The 21,482-nt window shown below is 35.7% G+C and overlaps 1 protein-coding gene across 4 annotated transcripts in view; it reads right to left on the bottom strand.

The window, feature by feature from the left end:
• USP47 (ubiquitin specific peptidase 47) overlaps positions 1 to 21,482 on the bottom strand; it is a 137,566-nt gene that overhangs the window by 23,301 nt on the left and 92,783 nt on the right. For all 4 annotated transcript variants that reach the window (XM_010344174.3, XM_010344215.3, XM_010344254.3 and 1 more), the window contains 6 exons: positions 8,673 to 8,804; positions 8,134 to 8,210; positions 7,500 to 7,555; positions 4,417 to 4,529; positions 3,618 to 3,722; positions 755 to 962 (listed from right to left, as the gene is read on the bottom strand). In XM_010344174.3, coding sequence (XP_010342476.1) covers positions 755 to 962; positions 3,618 to 3,722; positions 4,417 to 4,529; positions 7,500 to 7,555; positions 8,134 to 8,210; positions 8,673 to 8,804 — 691 coding nt within the window. The remainder of the gene's footprint in view (positions 1 to 754; positions 963 to 3,617; positions 3,723 to 4,416; positions 4,530 to 7,499; positions 7,556 to 8,133; positions 8,211 to 8,672; positions 8,805 to 21,482) is intronic.

Genomic DNA, 21,482 nt, shown 5'->3' with positions numbered 1-21,482 from the left:
GTAAGAACTGCTGCCTTCAGCTCATTCCTTCCCGAGGCTTTTGAAGAAACCTTCCCGCCTTCCTAGAAGGTTTGTGTCTATTTTGCAATTTTTCCCACCACCCTGACTGAGCCCCTACAAAACTGTCTCTGGAAAAACTAGGGGCATGATGTTTTGGTTTTCCTAAGCAGTCTCAAAGAAAAAAAAAAAACAACAAAAAACTCAACGTGCTGAGTGAATGTGATATATTTAATGAAGAAAGAAAAGCTGAAGTCCCTGAGACCTGTAAAAGTAGAGAGGATAAAGAAAAACTTTAAATGCTGACAGTGATAATAAATCCACCCTTTCAAAGAAATTCTAAACAGCTTCTACCTCTTGAGACTTTACGAAAATACACTTTTTTGGACCAAGAGCTCCATAAAGAGAAAGAAAGAAAGAGAAACACGGATCTTCCTAAGAGAGCAGCTGATAACTTTTTTGCATCCAAAATGATTCAGTACTGCATACTGGAGAAAAATCACACTGAAGACTGTAAGCTAGAAGTTTTGTTGCTTTTCATTGTTGTTTTTAAAATTACGTATAAAATTATTTGCAAGTAATCTAGAACTTAATTCCAAGCTGTTGCTGAGTACTTCTCAACCTGTAAAAATTATTCTACATTTTAATACCATATAAAAAATTTAAATTATGTTCATTTCTATAATAAAAAAACCTCTCATGAAAATTTTAAATACAGTACATCTCAAAATAGTATAAAATTGGAGTTTTCAGATACCTCCAGGTTTGTAAGACTGGAAAACCTGATCAGGCTTTCTTGTCTCCAACAGCAGATCAAACATGTATGTTGACTTGACACCACCTAGTAGAAGTCCCATTGGTGTGTCTTCTTCTCCTTCATATGATCGTTCCAGATAATCATGAAACTCATCATATTTAACAAGGCGACAGCAATCCAGGGGTATTACCTCTTCTAAATCCATCATCTAAAAGAAAGCAATCCCCCAGAAGGAAAAAAAAAATACATATATAAATACATATATAGTGTTTTAGTCTGTATATAATTAACACTACCAATAGGCCCTAACAAATAAAATCCACACATTTATGATTGCATCAAAGACATCAAAGTTACAGGTACAATGTAAATGTTATTTTACATAATTATGTTTCATTATCCCTCAGATCATATAAAGCATGTACTAATTTAAAGATATTTTTATTTTTTAAAAAGCTAACACCATAAATTTGAGATGTAGAAACAAAATCAATGTATTATAACCTACTGCTTGTAATCAACTAAGCTGGAAACATAGTGGAAAACAACCAAACAGCCAACTAGAATATGCATTTTTTGTTTTCTTAATCCAATGGGGAGTAGATTTGGTAATTCATGTATCTAGTAACATTCTAAGTACAGGAGGACAGCATGTCTCATAAAGCCATCACGAAGGGTATGGCTTCTATGTCTCTCAGGTGTCACCTCATTCCTCTCTAGATATCCCCTTTCAATATTAGCCTCCAGAATACTTAACAGCTCATGGTATAGGAATTTCTATCTTAAAATTTCCTTCTAGCTTATGTCACTAACAGATGACATACCCTGGTTGCAACAACTCTCTTGATAGGAAATAAGCCTCCTGGAGGAATATAGTAGGATTGCTTAGAAGTATTCAATGTTCATTTAAGGTTGTGATTAAAATTTAAAGACTTGTAAGCCTCAGTGTATCCCCACTGATCTCTACTCCTTCCCAACTCCCATCCCCAGCAATGAAGCTCTATTTTTGGTATAAAAGATTGACTTATTTCTCTCTTCTGTTTGGTTCTTTTTATTTGCAAACTTTTACTTCCTAAGACTAATGCTTGCAGTCCACCGTTATATTTAAAGAATTTTTACCAAAATGAGGCAAATCCAGAGCCATCTATCCATTTTAATGTTTGTTCATTCATTTATCCATTCACATAGCTAACCAATTTTGACTTTTCTATATACTAGGTAAGAGTATTGAAAATAAAATTGTGAGCAAAACCAAAATGGTTTCTGTATTTGTGTTTATAGTCTAGTGAGGGACAGTGATATTAAAATAGCCAAACATTAAATGTAAAATTTCAATAATGGTAAGTGCTATGTAGGACCAGATGTATAATACAAATGATTCTCAAACTTGATTATGCCTGAGAATCACCTGACATATGTGTTACAAAGCCTATTCCCGGGCTCCAACAGAGAAACTCTGATTCATAAGCAGCAATTAGCATTTTTAATAAGATTGTGACTTTGGTGCAAATTGTGCTACATCACACTTTGAGAAACAATGTCAGTTATCTTATGTGTTGAGTTCTTTTATCAGTTCCATGTATAATTATACACAAAATGATACAGTATGCAATTTTTCCTCTAGGTAATGACTAATTTCAGTCAAATTCTGTTCATGCTTATATGGAAAGGGAAAAACTTCAATGATAAACTTAGTATCATTTATGATACTTAAGTATCATAAATGACAGAATGATCTGGTGAAAGAACATGTCCCTATTTGCCTTTCAAACCTCATTAGTAACTTCCCACTACTCTTAGAGAACAAAATGCAAACTTCCATTTCACAAAAATCTCTAATTTCCTTTTATGGTACTCTGTGCTCATTCAAAACAATCTCAACATATGACTCCTTTCTTCGGTTTCTTAAATGTGCCAAGCATCTCCTCAGCTCAGCAATTTTTTTTTCTGAGACGGAGTTTCGCTCTTGTTGCCCAGGCTGGAGTGCAATGGCACGATCTCGGCTCACCGCAACCTCCGCCTCCTGGGTTCAGGAAATTCTCCTGCCTCAGCCTCCTGAGTAGCTGGGATTACAGGCACACACCACCATGCCCAGCTAATTTTTAGTATTTTTAGTAGAGACGGGGTTTCACCATGTTGACCGGGATGGTCTCGATCTCTTGACCTCGTGATCCACTCGCCTCGGCCTCCCAAAGTGCTGGGATTACAGGCTTGAGCCACCGTGCCCGGCCAGCTCAGCATTTTTGAACATACTGTTCACTCTACTTAGAATATTCTTCCTTGGGCATGGGCCAGTGACAGAATGGATAATGCATCTGACTATAGACCAGTATATTCTTCCTCAGCTTTTTGCATAGCTATCTCCTTGTCTCACGATTACAGTCTCAAAATAAATTTTCTCAATTTACTACTATTGTATTTATAGCATCTAAATAACAAAATAATTGCAAATTGTGATGTTTACATATGTTTGTTCTTTACAATAGATTGTAACCTCCATAAGGGCAGTGACCGTGTCTTGTTCCCTTTGGTATCTCTAACACCTCACGTTGTCTTACTCTGGTATCTCTGTTTCATACAGTAAACACTCAAGAAATGTATGTTAAATGAATAGAAAGAGCAAATAAAATTTTGTTTCTAATTCTGGGACCTAGAAAGTTTAAATGGCTTCCAAAGGGAGAAAATTTTCAAAATCAACTGAATATGCTCCAAAGGAGAGATATAAATATACTCAGTAAGAGATAAATTAACTGGTTACCAAGGTTACTGCAAGTGCTTATATAACCATTATCCATAATAAAAACTTGGGAAATTACGTTAATATTGTTATATTAGTAAATGTCAATGATGCAATTACACATACCTTATAAGCCATTTCTACTGCTTCCTTTAATGTCTTATCCTTATGAACCTCCAATTTATTTTCCATCATTACTTGTTTTGCAGGATGCAAACAGAATAATTTTATCTAGAAAATGTAAAATATCATCATCAACTCCGAAATTCAAGAGTCAAAATTCAATTCTTCTGTAGATAGCATTCTAATTGTCAAAATACTACAATTAAAAAAAAAAACATAATTGAGATCATTCGTTCGTGTATCTATTCTTACTAATTGATACTGATTCATGCCATAAAAAACTAAAAACCATTAATTTTAATAACTATGTTTTCTCATACACATGTATAATTTACGTAATCACTCCCCTACCAATAAACATTTGGGTTGTTTCCAATTTTTCCCTAATTTGTAAAATACTATAATGAATATCCCTGTAATTAAGATTTTTACAGTAATTGTGATTACTTCATTAGGAAATAATTCTGTAAGAGAAATTATGTAAAAGAATATGAATTTGCTTAAGGCTCTTGATAAATACTATTCAATTTCTATACAGTTTTTACTGATTTAATTTCTTTTAATAGGATAAAAAAATGTCTACCTCAACTGTGGCTTCACCAGCACTGAGCACTGTCACTACATATATTACTGGGTTTTTACACATCAAATCAAATTTTACCTTTATAGTATGATTGGTTACATTGTTCAATGATCATGATGGCATAACTGTCTAAAAAATCAATGAGTTAGTCATGAGAATTGCAGTTAAGCAAGCTTAAAAATAGCACTTTCAATTAAAAATAAAATTATGGAATTCAACCTTGCATGTATTGCGCTCAATTTCTCGTTGTCTCTTTTCTTGTTCTTCCAACTCTCTCTCTTTCTGCACCAAGTTTTTAATATGTTCTGGATATTCATCCACTTCTAGAAATTCTATTAGTAATAAAAACAGGATAAACAGTGTCACTGAAACTGAGCTCCCTTTATTCATTCTGCTTCACTATGCTCCCATAGTATATACTTCTACTACAGCACTCATGGAGACATATCTCAATTATATCCTTCTCTCAACTTGGAACACAAACTTCATACAGAAAAGGGTGAAGCGATAGTTAACAGGGAAACATGGTTAGGTCTCATATCTTAAAAAAACATGTATTTATTCAAAATGGCTCTTGGCTCCAGAACAACTCCAGTATGTGAATTAATATTTTAGGAATGAAAAAGCCCTCTGAAACTTGAAAATAAAATTATTTCTGACTTCAAATCATGCCAACCCCATCAAACTGTGTGACCCTGGGCAAGTTTACTTCTCCAAATGTAGGTTTCTTTAGCTTATTAATATCATCTACCTCATAAAGCTACCTGAGATATAAAAAAATTTAATAAATGCTGCTGCTGTTGCTGCCACTAAATGCTATCTATTTGTTTACTACCATCTTTCCTGTGTTCTCAAAGCAGTCTTTAGCTGCCTCCTAACCAAAGAATACAGAGTCACAAAACTGACGACTTCATCTTTTGGATTTCTCCCTCTCTATATGGTCAAGATTCATGTGAATATAAAAAGTGATGATTATTTGTGATATAGTTTGGACATTTGTCCTCGTCCAAATCTCATGCTGAACTGTAATAGCCAGTACTGGAGGTGGGGCCTGGTGGGAGGTGTCTGGGTCATGGGGATAGATCCCTCATGGCTTGGTGCTGTCCTTGTGACAGTGAGTTCTCATGAGTTCTGGTCATTTAAAAGTGTGTGGTACCCCCTTGACCCCCCGCAACTTGCTTGCTCCTGCTTTTGCCATGTGAAATGCCTGTTTCCATATTGCCTTCTGCCATGACTGAAAGCTCCCTGAGGCTTCCTCAGAAGCTGAGCATCATGCTTCCTGCAGAGCCTGAACTGTGAGCCAATTAAACTTCTTTTCTTTACAAATTACCCAGTTTGGAGTATTGCTTTACAGCAATGCAAGGACAACCTAACATAATTTCTGAGGCTACTTTTAAACAACTAGTTAAAGGGAAAAAATATATGCAAAAAATAGTTACTACAGACTCACATATAATTAAAGTTTTTCTTAATAATCACAATTTCATATGTACTTTTAAAGCATTCAAAGTGACAATATGAAATTATGACACCATTTAATAAAACCAATGATTATTTGGCATTAAAAAGGGAAAATGATTTATATCAAAAATAGCATGCATCTGTAAAATGCAAAAGCTGTTGCTTCTAGGAAAGTGCTCTAATATAAAAAACATTCCGTATCCTACAGCGCCCTCTGGTGCTTTATAACAAAACTAGAGTTGGGGGAGTAAAAGAAGGCTGAGTTATTGCACTTTTGGAAGGCTGGGTCCACATGAAGGACATGAATGACAATACTGGCTCTGCTTCCAGATAGCTATGATTTGGGACAACTTTGGCATAGATAAACAGTACAAATGATTACTTTTGCTCTTAAGTCTCTGTTCTGAAATGACTTATTATAATTTTCATTTATTTTTTCAATAACTCCATAGTAAATTATTGAACGTTATTATATGACAGATCCTGGAATATACTTTATGTGAAAAGATGAGTAAATCCTAATCTTGCATCAACTGAATTCACCATCTAATGAGGGTTTACAAAAATGTGAATAAAAACATAATGCTTGAAACAGACTAATAGCAATGGTAGTTTCTAAACAAAGGAAATATACTGAAATCAAAGATTGTGATTACATTTTAATTATGAAAAGACCATGAGCAAACACATCATCTGTATATGTATCAGTATGTACACACTCCCCTACATATTTGCAACGCAGCCTGAGAGAGTCAGAATTAGCAAGGAAAAACAAAAACTGCAATTTTTTTAAAGCAATAATTATTTAAAAAGCCAAACAAACATGCTTCGCATACTGGATTATTTCCGAGGTTCTTAATACAACACATAAAACGTGTACTAGATACATAAAACCTTACTTGCTTTTAAATCAAATAAGTATAAATACTTAACTCTAGCTTCCAAAAATGTTTTCAGAGTGGTAAATCAAAAGTTCAGGTCACCCAGGATCCCCAATCAAAGCATTTAAATATTAAAATACTCCAAAAACTTGACAATGAAAGAAAGCAATAATCATTAAATTTAATTTTTTACTATATATCAGATATGATGCTAAATGTTGAAAATGTTATCTCACTAAAATTTGTAATAACAACTCTATAAAATACTATTATACACATTTTACAGATGTGTAAAGAAAGGCTGAGCAAGGTTGGCTGGGTGTAGTGGCGCACGACTATGTAATCCTAGCACTTTGGGAGGCCAAGGCGGATGGATAACCTGAGGTCAGGAGTTTGAGACCTTCCTGACCAAAATGGCGAAACCCTGTTTCTATTGAAAATACAAAAATTAGCTGGGTGGTGCATGCCTGTAATTCTCAATACTCGCGAGGCTGAGACAGGACAATCACTTGAATTCAAGAGGCAGAGGCTACAGTGAGCCAAGATTGCACCGCTGCACTCTAGCCTGGGTGACAGAGCGACAATCCGTTTCAAAAAAAGAAAAGAAAAGCTTAGAAAAGGTTGCTCTAGGACACACAGATGATGAGTTAGGACAAAGCTGGGTTTATCATCCCTGCATCAAACTGCATTTTATACAATTTTACTACTAACAAACATTCAATTTATTTAATGTAGTTTTGTCTCTTCATATCTTAAAAAAATAATTCAACAACATTTTTTCAAGATCCTTACGGTTTGGCATTTGGCATTATTTTATAACAGTCTTTGCAAATAATTCTTCCAGGCATAAAACAACTTAATTATCCTATCATTTAAAAGTAGTTATCTGGGTTTGCGAAACTTACAAAAGAAATTAGTTAACAACACAGATTAAAATCATATAACTATAAGTAAACATACTTGCATTTCTGGCTGGATCCTTCAGTCTATAGATCAGCATATATGCATTTGTGGAACTAGTAGAAATATAAAAAAGATTAACAGGGACAAAAAGTAGATTGTAAAGATTCCACTTCTAAGCATGAAATATTTATTTTAAATTGTGATTTTTTAAAAAACAATTAGAAAATCATGCCACTGTTCACAGACACATTCAGATTTAAAACACTGCAGATAAGAGGAAAATCTGTTTCCACTTATCACATTTAGAGAAGATTCCATATCTCCTCTTTATAACACAGTAAAGCCTTCAACAAAACTGCGTACTGGAATGTCTACATACAACAGTTAAGTCAGGAGCCAGCAAGTTTTTTCTGGCAAGGACCAAATAGTAGTATCATAAGCTTTGCAGGCCATATGGTCTGTGCTGCAACTACTCAACTATGTTATTATAGTGCAAAAGCATTAACACATAATGTAGAAACAAATGGCTATGTCAGTGTTCAAACCTGATTTCCAAAATATGGAGGCAGGTTGGATTTGGCTTATGGGTTGTAGTCTGTCAATACCTGGGTTAAATCTCTGATGATAAAAAACATTGAGAAGCTATAATTAATTCTAACTTTTAAACACTGAAAATTAGAAAACTGCTCACCTTGCAAAAGCACTGGAATAATATCCTCTGCTTCCTGAAGATCCACCATGTGTTTTCTTAATGTCCTCTTGTGTTATCTGAAAATGTGTTACATGATTTCTTTTTGCAAATTCTGTAACACTTCACATTAATGTCAATATGTAACTCAATCTTTAGCCTCAGAGTTAAATGCTATCAAAGACCTTCATGATTGCTCACACAGATACAAAATTTAATCATAATCAGTGGCTGCTTACCAGCCAGTCAGTTCTAGTGTTCCTAATCACATGTGAAGTAAAAGGAGCACCTTTGAGGCTCAGGCCCAGAGGAAAATTGGTAGTCTATCTCTGGAGATATTCAGCAAGCCCCAAACAGACAAGCAAAACAAATAATAAAAAAGGCAAGAACTTTAATAAAAGCAAAAATTAAAGACTGGTTTGATATGAGTCTTAAGATGTATCACCAGACAGATTCACTCATCCTTAATAAACTTTACTGTTGTTTAGAAACATCCCTATTCCCATCTTTCAGAGTAATAATCTTAAAGGACATATCCTTACCCTGCTGACATGTTGATCATTGAAGCTGTACCACTGCTCATCACTGAATGACTTTATACATGCATAATAATGACCACCAGCAGCACTCCCGGAATGAACCATAACAGAGAAAAGTTCATAGATCAAGGAGTTCTAAGGGGAAAAAATAAAAGTAACTTAGAGGAGAAGAAAAACACAGAACGCTTACTTGTGTATTTCCTATTCTCTATTAACACACAGAAGTAATATAGTTAGTTGTTTTGTATACCATAGGTGAACTTTCCCTAAGGTAAAACAAAAATGGCAAGTTATCAAATAACTGTATATACCACAAGTTACACAAGTTTCATCAGTGTATTCTTTCACATTTTAATTGTGCTATAACCTTTGAAATTATATAATCTATAAACTTACATATGTAAAAATTAAATAATAGTCTAAAATTTCAGAAACAGATGCTAACTAAAATGCTGTTCTAAAATGCACAGTTGATAAAAGAAATTCCTAGTAACATACTGTTTCTTATTCAAATTCGATTTCCTTTACAAAAGAGCCGAGGAATATAATTATTTGAAACATCTTCTAATGTATTCATACACTATCTGAGATGTCGTGAGCTACTAATTTATCTCTCTTATATTAAGAATGAATCCTGAATTATACTATATCTACAATAAGTTAAAATTATTTCTTTAGCTTCCTGTTCTGCAAATAATTCTTTAAAGTTTGGAAGTAAAGATTATTTTAAGCAAACTTAAGTATTTGTGGAAGAAAACAGGAGAAAAGAGGCAACTTGTTTAAAGAGGTCATTTATAATGACTTGTTTTTAGGACAACTCCTAAGACAGTTTGAGATACTGAAGACTTTGCAGACCAGTAACTCTATCACAAAAAAAAGAACAGGTAGGCAGACAGAAACAAGAGAAGGAAAGGAGGTTAAAATGGCAGTTTGACATAAGAAGATTCCCCTGTTTACGACAGACAAGCTTTATTTTATTTACTTTTCTACAAGTACTGGGTTTGTCTTCTTTCTTCTTTGCCTAAAAAGCATTTTAGAGCCTTCCAGAACTTTCAAGACATTCCAATTTATCTTAAAACAACTTTAATCTGATCACAATATATTGCTAATAGTGAAATTTCTAGAACAAATTTTGAAAATGTCTGAAAACTTGTTTATGTGGTTCAAATTTTATTCCTAAAGCTAAAATTAATCACAGTGGTGACAGAGGGGAAGTTTCAGAATTTATTTGCAATCCAAAAGGTGTGTTTAAAGCATTTAAAAACTTATGAAATGTGGTAAGTCCAGGTTATTAAATTAAAATGCTCTGAATCTGGTAATATACTAGACAACATTCTGATATGACTGAATGATATGAACAGTATCTTATGATAAGCAGTCCCCCATTTAAAAATAAAATACAGAAAAAGCCTACAAATCAACATCTATACATTTTTTAAGTTTCATCACAATGATCAAAGCCAACATAATTACTTTTCTGGAAAATTCTAATAGTAGCAACTTCTAGATGAGAATAACTGTAGTATATTCAGAAGACTGAATCATCTTCCAAATTAGAATTGTATATAACATATTTTAAAGCAAAAATAATACAATCATGACAGAGTTAAGGGTTCTCAAACATGATAATTTTAGTTTCAAATCACAAATACACTGCTAAAAAGTAGGAAGGAAAGTAAAGTGCTATCATCCAAATCTAGCATAATTTGTAAATAAAATTACATAAAAATATATCCTAACATTTTCTTCTCTTATCATACTATTTAACAAAGCAATACATTACTCTTAATAAAAAGGGGATACATCCTCAAACATGGTACTACCAAACAGAAGTATAAATTTCTAGATCTGAGTAGAACAGAAAGCATCTAGTCCAAATTCCTCCAAAACGTAGCAAGTGAAAGACACACATATTAAATGATTTGCCCAAAGTGACGCAGTTTATTAATGGCAAAGTGAGAACTAAAATGTAAATTATTTGATCCACTTATGCAAGGGTCAAATATTGAGTATTTTAGGCTATCTGGGCCATACGGTTTCTGTCACAACTACTCAACTCTGTCATTATAGTACTAAACCAGACATATACCATATGTAAACAACTAGAGTGATTGTGTTCCAATAAATCTTTATTTACAAAAAATGGTAACACTAAACAACAGACCTGGAAGCTCAACACCAAACAGAATAAATACCCACCCTGTCCAATAAAGCAAAAACCAAAACAACAACAAAAAACAAACAAAAACTCCCAAGTTTAGGCATATCATGTTCAAATTTAACAAAATCAAAGACAAAAAAAATGTTCACGGGAGGCAGGGGGGAAACACCTTACCTATAAAGGAACAAGGATAAGAATTATAGCATACTTTTCATTATAAACCATGTAAGCAAGGAGAGTGTAGTGAAATATTTCGTGTTGAAAGAAAAATTAGCACCAACTTAGAATTCTGTATCCAGAGAAATAATTCTTTAAAAGTAAAGGAGAGAAACTAGAAATCAATAGTAAAAGGAACACTAGAAAATTCACAAGTATCTGTAAGTTGTTTTAAACAACACATTCTTAAACAACCAATGGTCAAAGAAGAAACCACAAAGGAAATTAGAATACATAGTGAGACAAATGAAAACAAAAACATAACACAGCAAAACTTATGGGATGCAGCAGAAGAGGATAGTTTATTGATGTAAATGCCTACATTAAAAAAAAAAAGAAGATGAAGAAGACAACATCTAAAATCAACAACCTAACTTTAAACCTCAAGGAACTAGAAATAGAAGAACAAACTAACTTGGGGAGAGGGGATGTAAAAAAAAGAAGAAGAAGAAAACTAAATAGCAGAAGAAAGGAAATAAAGATTAAAGCAGAAATTAAATAGAGAATAGAAAAAAATTAATGGAACTAAGAGTTAGCTTTTTGAAAAGATCAACAAAGTTAACAAACCCTTAGCTAGGCTAAGAAAGAGACAAGACTCAACGAAAATCAGAAGTGAAAGACAGACATTATACTGATACCACAGAAATAAAAAGGTTCCTAAGAGACTACTATGAACAACTGTATGCCAACAAATTAGATACCCTAGAAGAAACAGATAAATTTCTACAAACATATAACTAATGAAGGCTGACTCAAGAAGACATAAAAAATCTGAACACATTTATAATTAGTAAGGAGATTGAATCAGTAATCAAAAACCTCCCAACAAAGAGAAGCCCAGGACCAGGTGGCTTTGCTACAGAATTTTATCAAACATTTAAAGAATTAACAGCAACACTTCTTGAACTTTCTGAAAACATAAAAACGGAAAAACTTCCAAATTCATACAAATGAGGTCAGCACAACATCGACACCAAAATTAGACAAAGATACTAAAAACTACAGAACATCTCTTTGATGAATATTCATGCATAAATTCTTAACAAAATACTAGCAAATCAACTTCAATAACACATTAAAGGACTACAGATCATGCCTAAGTGATCAATGTAATACACCACCTTAACAGAATTAAAAAACCCACAGAATCATTTCAATTGATAAAGATAAAGCATCTGACAATATTAAACATCCTTTCATGATGAAAACACCCAACCAACTAGGAATAGAAGGAAATGATCGCAACACAATGAAAGCCTTATATGAAAAACCCACAGCTACCATCACATTAAATGGTGAAAAACTAAAAGCTTTCCTTCTAAGATCAGGAACAAAGCAGAGATGCTCATTCACATCACTCTTATTCAACATAGTACTGGAAGTCCTAGCCAGAGCAATCAGGCAAAAGTAAGAATTAAAAGGAATCCAAATATGAAAGAAAGAAGAAAAATTATTTCTGTTCACAAATGACAATCCTGTATGTAGAAAATAAAGATTCCACATTAAAAAAAAAAACCCTAACAAGTAAATTCAGCAAAGTGCAGGATGCAAAATCAATACACTCACAAATCTGTTGCATTTCTAAATACTAATAATTTATTGTTACACTAACACTAACCAATCCAAAAAGAAAATTAAGAAAGCAATTCCATTTATAATAGCATCAAAAAGAATAAAATTCTTAGGAATAAATTTAACCAAGGAGGCAGAAGACTCATATACTGAAAAAAACCATGAAACATCAAGGAAAGAAATTAAAGACACAAATAAATAGAAAGATATCCTGTGTTCATGAACTAGAAGGCTTAACATGGTTTAGAATGTCACACTACAAAGTGATCTATAGGTTTAATGCAATCCTTACTTACATTGAAAATAGATAAACAACAGAAAAAGTGAATGAACAAAACCAAAAGCTGGTCCTTTGGAAGAAAAAAGTGCCATACAGTTGATCAATCTCTAGGCTAAGGAAAAAAAAAACCCCACAAATTGTCATTATCAGAAATAAAAGAAGGTTCATCCTACATTAAAAGGACAATAAAGGAATACTTTGAACAATTCTACGCCCACAAATTTGATAACTTAGATAAAATGGACCAACTTCTTAAAAATCACAAACCACCAAAACTCAAAAAGAAGAAAGAGGTAACCTGAAAAGCCCTATATCTATTATAGAAATTAAATAAATAATTAATCACTTTCTAGGAGACGATCCAAGATAGCTGAATAGGAACAGCTCAGGAGTGCAGTTCCCAGTGAGAATGCAGAGGGTGAGTGATCACTGCATTTCCAAACGAGTTTTCACTGCCCACAGACCAGGAGATTCCCAGGCAGAAAAGTGCCACGAGTCTCCAGAACGGCTGTTTCAGCTGGCACAGTGGGTCTCTGCACAAAAACTCACACCTAAAAAGACCAGTAATCTGAAACGCTCTGGATTGAGAATTTCACAGCAAGCACAGCTGGACAAGGGATGGTCCAGCTCTGCAGGGGGAAGGGCGTCTGCCATTACCGAGGCAGTCCGCCATTACCGAGGCAGTTTTAACTATACCTCTAAAAACAAAACCACAAGAAAGTTAACACAGCAGCTGGGGAGAGCCAACGGGAGCTCAGCAACGCCTCTGCTGGCAGAATGTGACTAGCTACCTCCTTGCTGGACAGGGCATCTTTGAAAAAAGGCAGCAGGTCAGGAACTTATAAATAAAGCCCCACCTTCCCAGGACACAGCACCAGGGAAAAAAGGTGATTATGAGTTCTGCTGCAGTAGACTTAAAGGTACCTGCCCAGCAGCTCTGAACTGAACAACGGAGCTCAGAGCTCAGCACCTGAGCTCCTATAAGGGACAGACTGCCTCCTTAAGCAGCTCCCCGACCCCGTATATTCAAAGAGACACATCATAAAGGAGAGCTCAGGCTGACAACTGGTGGGTACCCTTACAGGACAAAGATAAAAGAAGAAGGAACCCGCAGCAACCCTTACTGCTCTGCAGCCACTGCAGGTGATCCCTAGGCAAGCAGGGTCTGGAGGGGACCTCCTGCAATCCTACAGCAGAAGGGCCTGACTTTTAGAAGGACAACTAAAAAACAGAAAGAAATAACTTCATCATCAACAAAAAGGATGTCCACTCAGAGACCCCACCTCCAAGTCACCAAATACAAAGACCGCAGGTAGATAAATCCACAAAGATGGGAGAAACCAGCACAAAAGGAGGAAAATACCAAAAACCAGACCTCTCCTCCTCCAAAGGATCACAACTCCTCACCAGCAAGGGAACAAGGAGAGATGGAGAATGAGTCTGATGAATTGACAGAAAGAGGCTTCAGAAGGTGGGAAATAACAAACTTCTCCGAGCTAAAAGAACATGTTCTAACCCAAAGCAAAGAAACTAAGAACCTTGAAAAAAGGTTTGAGGAAAGGCTAACAAGAATAAACAGCTTAGAGAAGAATAAAAACAACCTGATGAGCTGAAAAACACAACATGAGAACTTCATGAAGCATACAAAAGTTTTAATACCTGAATCGACCAAGCAGAAGAAAGGATATCAGAGACTGAAGACTGACTCAATGAAACAAATGAGAAGGAAACATTAGATAAAAAAGAGTAAAAAGAAACGAACAAAGCCTCCAAGAAATATGGGATGATGTGAAAAGACCTAATCTACGTTTGATAAGTGTACTTGAATGTGATAGAAAGAATGAATCCAAGCTGGAAAACACCCTTCAGGATATTATCCAGGAGAACTTCCCCAACCTAGGAAGGCAGGCCAATATTCAAGTCCAGGAAATATAGAGAACACCACAAAGATATTCCTCAAGAAGGGCAACCCCAAAGCACATAATCGTCAGACTCACCAGGGTTGAAATGAAGGAAAAAAGGCTAAGGGCACCCAGGGAGAAAAGTCAGGTTACCCACAAAGGGAAGCCCATCAGACTCACAGCAGATCTCTTGGCAGAAACCCTACAAGCCAGAAGAAAGTGGGGGCCAATATTCAACATTCTTAAAGAAAAGACCTTTCAACCTAGAATTTGATAACCAGTCAAACTAAGCTTCAAAAACAAATGAGAAAGAAAATTCTTTACAAACAAGTAATTGCTGAGAGATTCCATCAGCAGCAGGCCTGCCTTACAAGAGCTCCACAAAGAAGCACTAAACAATAGAAAGGAAGAACCAGTATCAGCCATTCCGAAAACATACCAAATGGCAAAGACCACTGACACAATGAAGAAACTGCATCAACTAATGAGCAAAACAACCAGCTAACATCAAAATGGCAGGATCAAATGCACACATAACAATATTAACCTTAAATGTAAATGGGCTAAATGTCCCAATCAAAAGACACAGACTGGCAAATTGGATAAAAAGTCAAAACCCATCAGTGTGCTGTATCCAGGAAACCCATCTCACTTACAAGGATACACACAGGCTCAAAATGAAGGGATGGAGGATGATTTATCAAGCAAATGGAGAGAAAAAAAAAAAAAAGCAGGAGATGCAATCCTAGTCTCTGATAAAATAGACTTTAAACCAACAAAGATCAAGAGACAAAGAAGGGTATTACAAAATGGTAAAAGGATCAATGCAACAAAAAGAGCTAACGATCCTAAATATATACACACCCAATACAGGAGCACCCAGATACATGAAGTAAGTTCTTAACAACCTACAAAGAGACTTAGACTGCTACACAATAACAGTGGGAGACTTTAACACTCCACTGTCAATATTAGACAAATCAATGAGACAGAAAATTAACAAGGATATCCAGGACTTGAACTCAGATCTAGACCAAGCAAACCTAACAGACATTTACAGAACTTTCCACTCCAAATCCACAGAATATACACACCTACACTAAAATTGACCACATAATTGGAAGTAAATCACTCCTCAGCAAATGCAAAAGAACAGAAATCATAACAAATGATGGGGTCTTCTAAATATACAATTATAAAGCAAGTTCTTAATGACCTACAAAGAGACTTAGACTCCCACAAAATAATAGTGGGAGACTTTAACACTCCACTGTCAATATGAGACAGATCAACGAGACAGAAAAGTAACAAGGATATCCAGGACTTGAATGCAGATCTGGACCAAGCAGACTTAATAGACATCTACAGAACTCCACACCCCAAATCCACAGAATATACATTCTTCTCAGCACCGCATCGCACTTACTCTAAAATTGACCACATAACTGAAAATAAATCACTCCTCAGCAAATGCAAAAAAACGGAAATCATAACAGTCTCTCAGACCACAGTGTAATCAAATTAGAACTCAGGATTAAGAAACTCACTCAGAACTGCACAACTTCATGGAAACTGAACACCTCGCTCTTGAATGTTGACTGGATAAACAATGAAATGAAGGCAGAAATAAAGACGTTCTTCAAAACCAACAAGAACAAAGACACAACACACCAGAATCTCTGGGACACATTTAAAGCAGTGTCTAGAGGAAAATTTATAGCAATAAATGCTCACATGAGAAGCAAGGAAAGATCTAAAATCGACACCCTATCATCAAAATTGAAAGAGCTAGAGGAGCAAGATCAAAAAAACTCAAAAGCTAGCAGAAGACAAGAAATAACTAAGATCAGAGCTGAACTGAAGGAGATAGAGACACAAAAAAAAACCCTTCAAAAATTCAGTAAATCTAGGAGCTTGTTTTTTGAAAAGATCAACAAAATAGACATACTGCTGCCCAGATTAATAAAAAAGAAAAGGGAGAAGAATCAAATAGATGCAATAAAAAACGATAAAGGGGATATCACCACAGATTCCACAGAAATACAAACTACCATCAGAGATTACTACAAACAGCTCTATGCACATAAACCAGTAAACCTGGAAGAAATGGATAAATTCCTGGACACTTGCACCCTCCCAAGCCTAAACCAGGAAGAAGATGAAAGCTTGAACAGACCAATAACAAGGGCTGAAGTTCAGGCAGCAATTAATAGCCTATAACTAAAAAAAGCCCATGTCCAGATGGGTTCACAGCCGAATTCTACCAGACATACAAAGAGGAGCTGGTACCATTCCTTCTGAAACTACTCCTAACAATCCAAAAACAGAGAATCCTTCCCAAATCATTTTATAAGACCAACATCATCCTGATACCAAAACCCAGCAGAGACTCAACAAAAAAAGAAAACTTGAGGCCAATATCTATGACGAACATTGATGCAAAAATCTGCAATAAAATACCTGCAAATTGATTGCAACAGCACAACAAAAACCTTATCCATCACAATCAAGTAGGGGATGCAAGGCTGGTTCAACATACGTGAGTCAATGTAATCCACCACATAAACAGAACCAAAGACAAAAACCATGTGATTATTTCAATAGATGCAGAGAAGGCCTTTGACAAAATTCAACAGTGCTTTATGATAAAAACGCTCATCTCAAAATAATGAAAGCTATTTATAACAAACCCACAGCCAATATCATACCGAATGGGCAGAAACTGAAAGCATTCCCTTTGAAATCTGGCACTAGACAAGGATGCCCTCTCTCACCACTCCTATTCAATATAGTATTGGAAGTTCTAGCCAGAGCAATCAGGCAAGAAAAAGAAATAAAGAGTATTTAATTAGAAAAGCAGGAAGTCAAATTGTCTCTATTTGCAGACGACATGATTGTATATCTAGAAGACCCCATCATCTTAGCCCAAAATCTCCTGAAACTGATAAGCAACTTCAGCCAAGTCTCAGGATACAAAATCAATGTGCAGAAATCACAAGCATTCCTATACATCAATAACAGACTTAAAGAAAGCCAAACCAAGAATGAACTGCGATTCACAACTGCTACAAAGAGAATAAAATACCTAGGAATACAACTAACAAAGGATGTGAAGGACCTCTTCAAGGAGAACTACAAACCACTGCTCAAGGAAGTAAGAGAGGACAGAAACAGATGGAAAAACATTCCATGCTCATGGTTAGGAAGAATCAATATTGTGAAAATGGCCATACTGCCCAAAGTAATTTATAGATTCAATGCCACCCCCAATCAAGCTACCTGTGACCCTCTTAACAGAAGTGGAAAAAAACACCTTAAACTTCATATGGAACCAAAAGAGGGCCCACACAGCCAAGACAATTCTAAGCAAAAAGAACAAGGGTGGAGGCATCATGCTACCTGACTGCAAACTATACTGCAAAGCTACAGTAATCAAAATAGCATGGTACTGGTACCAAAACAGAGGTATAGACCAACGGAACAGAAGAGAGGCCTCGGAGGAAATGCCACACATCTATAACCATCTGATCTTTTACAAACCTGACAAAAACAAGCAATGGGGAAAGAATTCCCTGTTTAATAAATGGTGTTGGGAAAACTGGCTAGCCATGTGCAGAAAGCAGAAACTGGACCCCTTCCTGATACCTTACACTAAAATTAACTCTAGATGGATTAAAGACTTAAACATAAGACCTAACACCATAAAAACCCTAGAAGAAAACCTAGGCAAAACCATTCAGGACATAGGCATAGGCAAGGACTTCATGACTAAAATGCCAAAAGTATTGGCAACAAAAGCCAAAATAGACAAATGGGATCTAATTAAACTCCAGAGCTTCTTCACAGCAAAAGAAACAATCATTAGAGTGAACCGGCAACCAACAGAATGGGAAAAAATTTTTGCAATCTACCCATATGACAAAGGGTTAATATCCAGAATCTACAAAGAACTAAACAGATTTACAAGAAAACAAATAAACAAACTCATTCAAAAGAGGGTGAAGGATATGAATAGACACTTTTCAAAAGAAGATGTATATGAGGCCAACAAACATATAAAAAATCCTCATCATCACTGGTCATTAGAGAAATGCAAATCAAAACCACATTGAGATACCATCTCACACCAGTTAGAATGGCAATCATTAAAAAATCTGGAGACAATACATGCTGGAGAGGATGTGGAGAAACGGGAACACTGTTACACTGTTGTTGGTAATGTAAATTAGTTCAATCATTGTGGAAGACAGTGGCGCTTCCTCAAGGACCTAGAAACAGAAATTCCATTTGACCCAGCAATTACATTATTGGGTATATATCCAAAGGATTATAAATCGTTCTATGATAAAGATACATGCACAGGTATGTTCACTGCAGCACCGTTTACAATAGCAAAGACCTGGAACCAACCCAAATGCCCATTTATGATAGACTGGACAAGGAAAATGTGGCACATATACACTATGGAATACTATGCAGCCATAAAAAATGATGAGTTTGTGTGCTTTGTAGGGACATGGATGAATCTGGAAACCACCGTTTTCAGCAAGCTGACACAAGAACAGAAAATCAAACACCGCGTGTTCTCACTCATAGGCAGGTGTTGAACAGTGAGAATACACGGACACAGGGAGTGGAGCATCACACACTGGGGTCTGTTGTGGGGGACTGGGGGAGGGACAGCAGGGGGTAGGGAGTTGGGAAGGCATAACATGGGGAGAAATGCCAGATGTAGGTGACAGGATGGAGGCAGCAAAACCACATTGCCATGTATGTACCTATGCAACAATCCTGTATGTTCTGCACATGTACCCCAGAACCTAAAATGCAATTATATATATATATTTAAAGATCACTTTCTACAAAAGAAAGCACCAGGCCCAGATAATTTCCCTGGTGAATTCTACCAAACATTTAAGAAAGAAACAATACCAATTTTCCACAATCTTTTCCAAAATTAAAGGCAGAGGAAACATTCCCTAACTCATTACATGAGCCCGATATCACCAAAAACAGATAAAGACACCATGAGAAAGGATAACTACAATGCCTCTCATGAACACAGATGCAAAATCCTCTGCAAAATATTAGCAAGTCAAATCAACAATGTATAAAAAGATACACCATAACAAGGCAGGATTTATTCCACATATGCAAAGACAGCTCAACATTTGAAAATCAATCTATGTAATTCAGGCTGAAGAAGACAAATATATGATCATATCAACTGATACAGAAAAAAGATCTGAAAAAATGCAATACCCATTCATGATAAAAGATTTCAACAAAATAGGAAAAGAACACAAAAAACTGAAAGTCAACATCACACTCAATGGTAAGAAATTGAAAGCTTTTCTCTGAAGACTGGGAACAAGGTAAGGATGTTCTCCCTTACCAGTCTACTCAACATTTCATTGGAATTCCCACCTAATGCAGTGAGACTAGAAAAGAAAAAGGCATGCAGATGGGAAAGGAAGAATGTTTTCTTTATTTGCAGATGAAATGACTGTGTATGTAAAAACACAGGCAAGGGCCCAGGTTTAGCTCTTGAGCCACAGTTTGCCAACTCTTGCTAGAATGCCATGTTTTTATACTAAGTTACAATGTACTCATTACATTATTCATTACATAGCAATCCCTACTCAACTGTCTGCCCTGAATGAAACAGATAATTTTAAAAGGTAAAAGGTGGTGGTGATAATGAGAAGAATGGCCTCTGTCTAAAAACAGATTTATGAAAGTAAAATTCTATTTTTAAATATTGCCTTAAAAATCCCTATATTTAATGACTCTGTAATACTTGAGTTACTTATCAGTCTTCACATTAGTAGTTTATTATTCACACCATGCTAGACATTTTATCTACAGTTCTTCCCTCAATAAAACAGAATATATGTGGGGAAAAAAATGGTCTGAAAAAACGTTAAAATCACTGACTCAGGGGCAAGATCCTACCCCAGAGATGATCCAGTTCTGTGGTTTTCAAATAATAATTCACGGAACTGTATCATTTTTGAAGGTGTCCTGAGGACTATTACAGGACAGGGGAGAAAGACTGGGGGTTTTGGCATTTCCTACTTAGAAAGACCAGATCCAGGCCGGGCGCGGTGGCTCAAGCCTGTAATCCCAGCACTTTGGGAGGCCGAGGCGGGTGGATCACAAGGTCGAGAGATCGAGACCAACCTGGTCAACATGGTGAAACCCCGTCTCTACTAAAAATACAAAAAATTAGCTGGGCATGGTGGCGCGTGCCTATAATCCCAGCTACTCAGGAGGCTGAGGCAGGAGAATTGCCTGAACCCAGGAGGCGGAGGTTGCAGTGAGCCGAGATCGCGCCATTGCACTCCAGCCTGGGTAACAAGAGCAAAACTCCGTCTCAAAAAAAAAAAAAAAAAAAAAAAAAGATCAGATCCATTATTAACTGTCTCATAAAGTGTTACATGGCCAAACTTTTAAAAATCTATGATTCTAATCCAACATTTTGCTTTTCTCAGAGGCTTGCTGCAACCTTAAAACAGAGGTGGTAACAGAATCGTGGTTTCTTGACTGTTAGGCATCCTTTACTATCCAGCTTGCTTAGACAGTTAACAGTATGGTCTCCCAAAAATTAATGTTACAACTAGTGAGCAGTTTCTCCTGAAGTTTAATTATAATCATATATATGTATATAAACACACACACAC

The sequence above is a fragment of the Saimiri boliviensis genome, chromosome 6, assembly GCF_048565385.1.
Source record: "Saimiri boliviensis isolate mSaiBol1 chromosome 6, mSaiBol1.pri, whole genome shotgun sequence".
Taxonomy (NCBI): Eukaryota; Metazoa; Chordata; class Mammalia; order Primates; family Cebidae; genus Saimiri; species Saimiri boliviensis.
The sequence above is the reverse complement of the archived record's forward strand: the minus strand, read 5'-3'. Positions and strand labels throughout refer to the sequence as shown.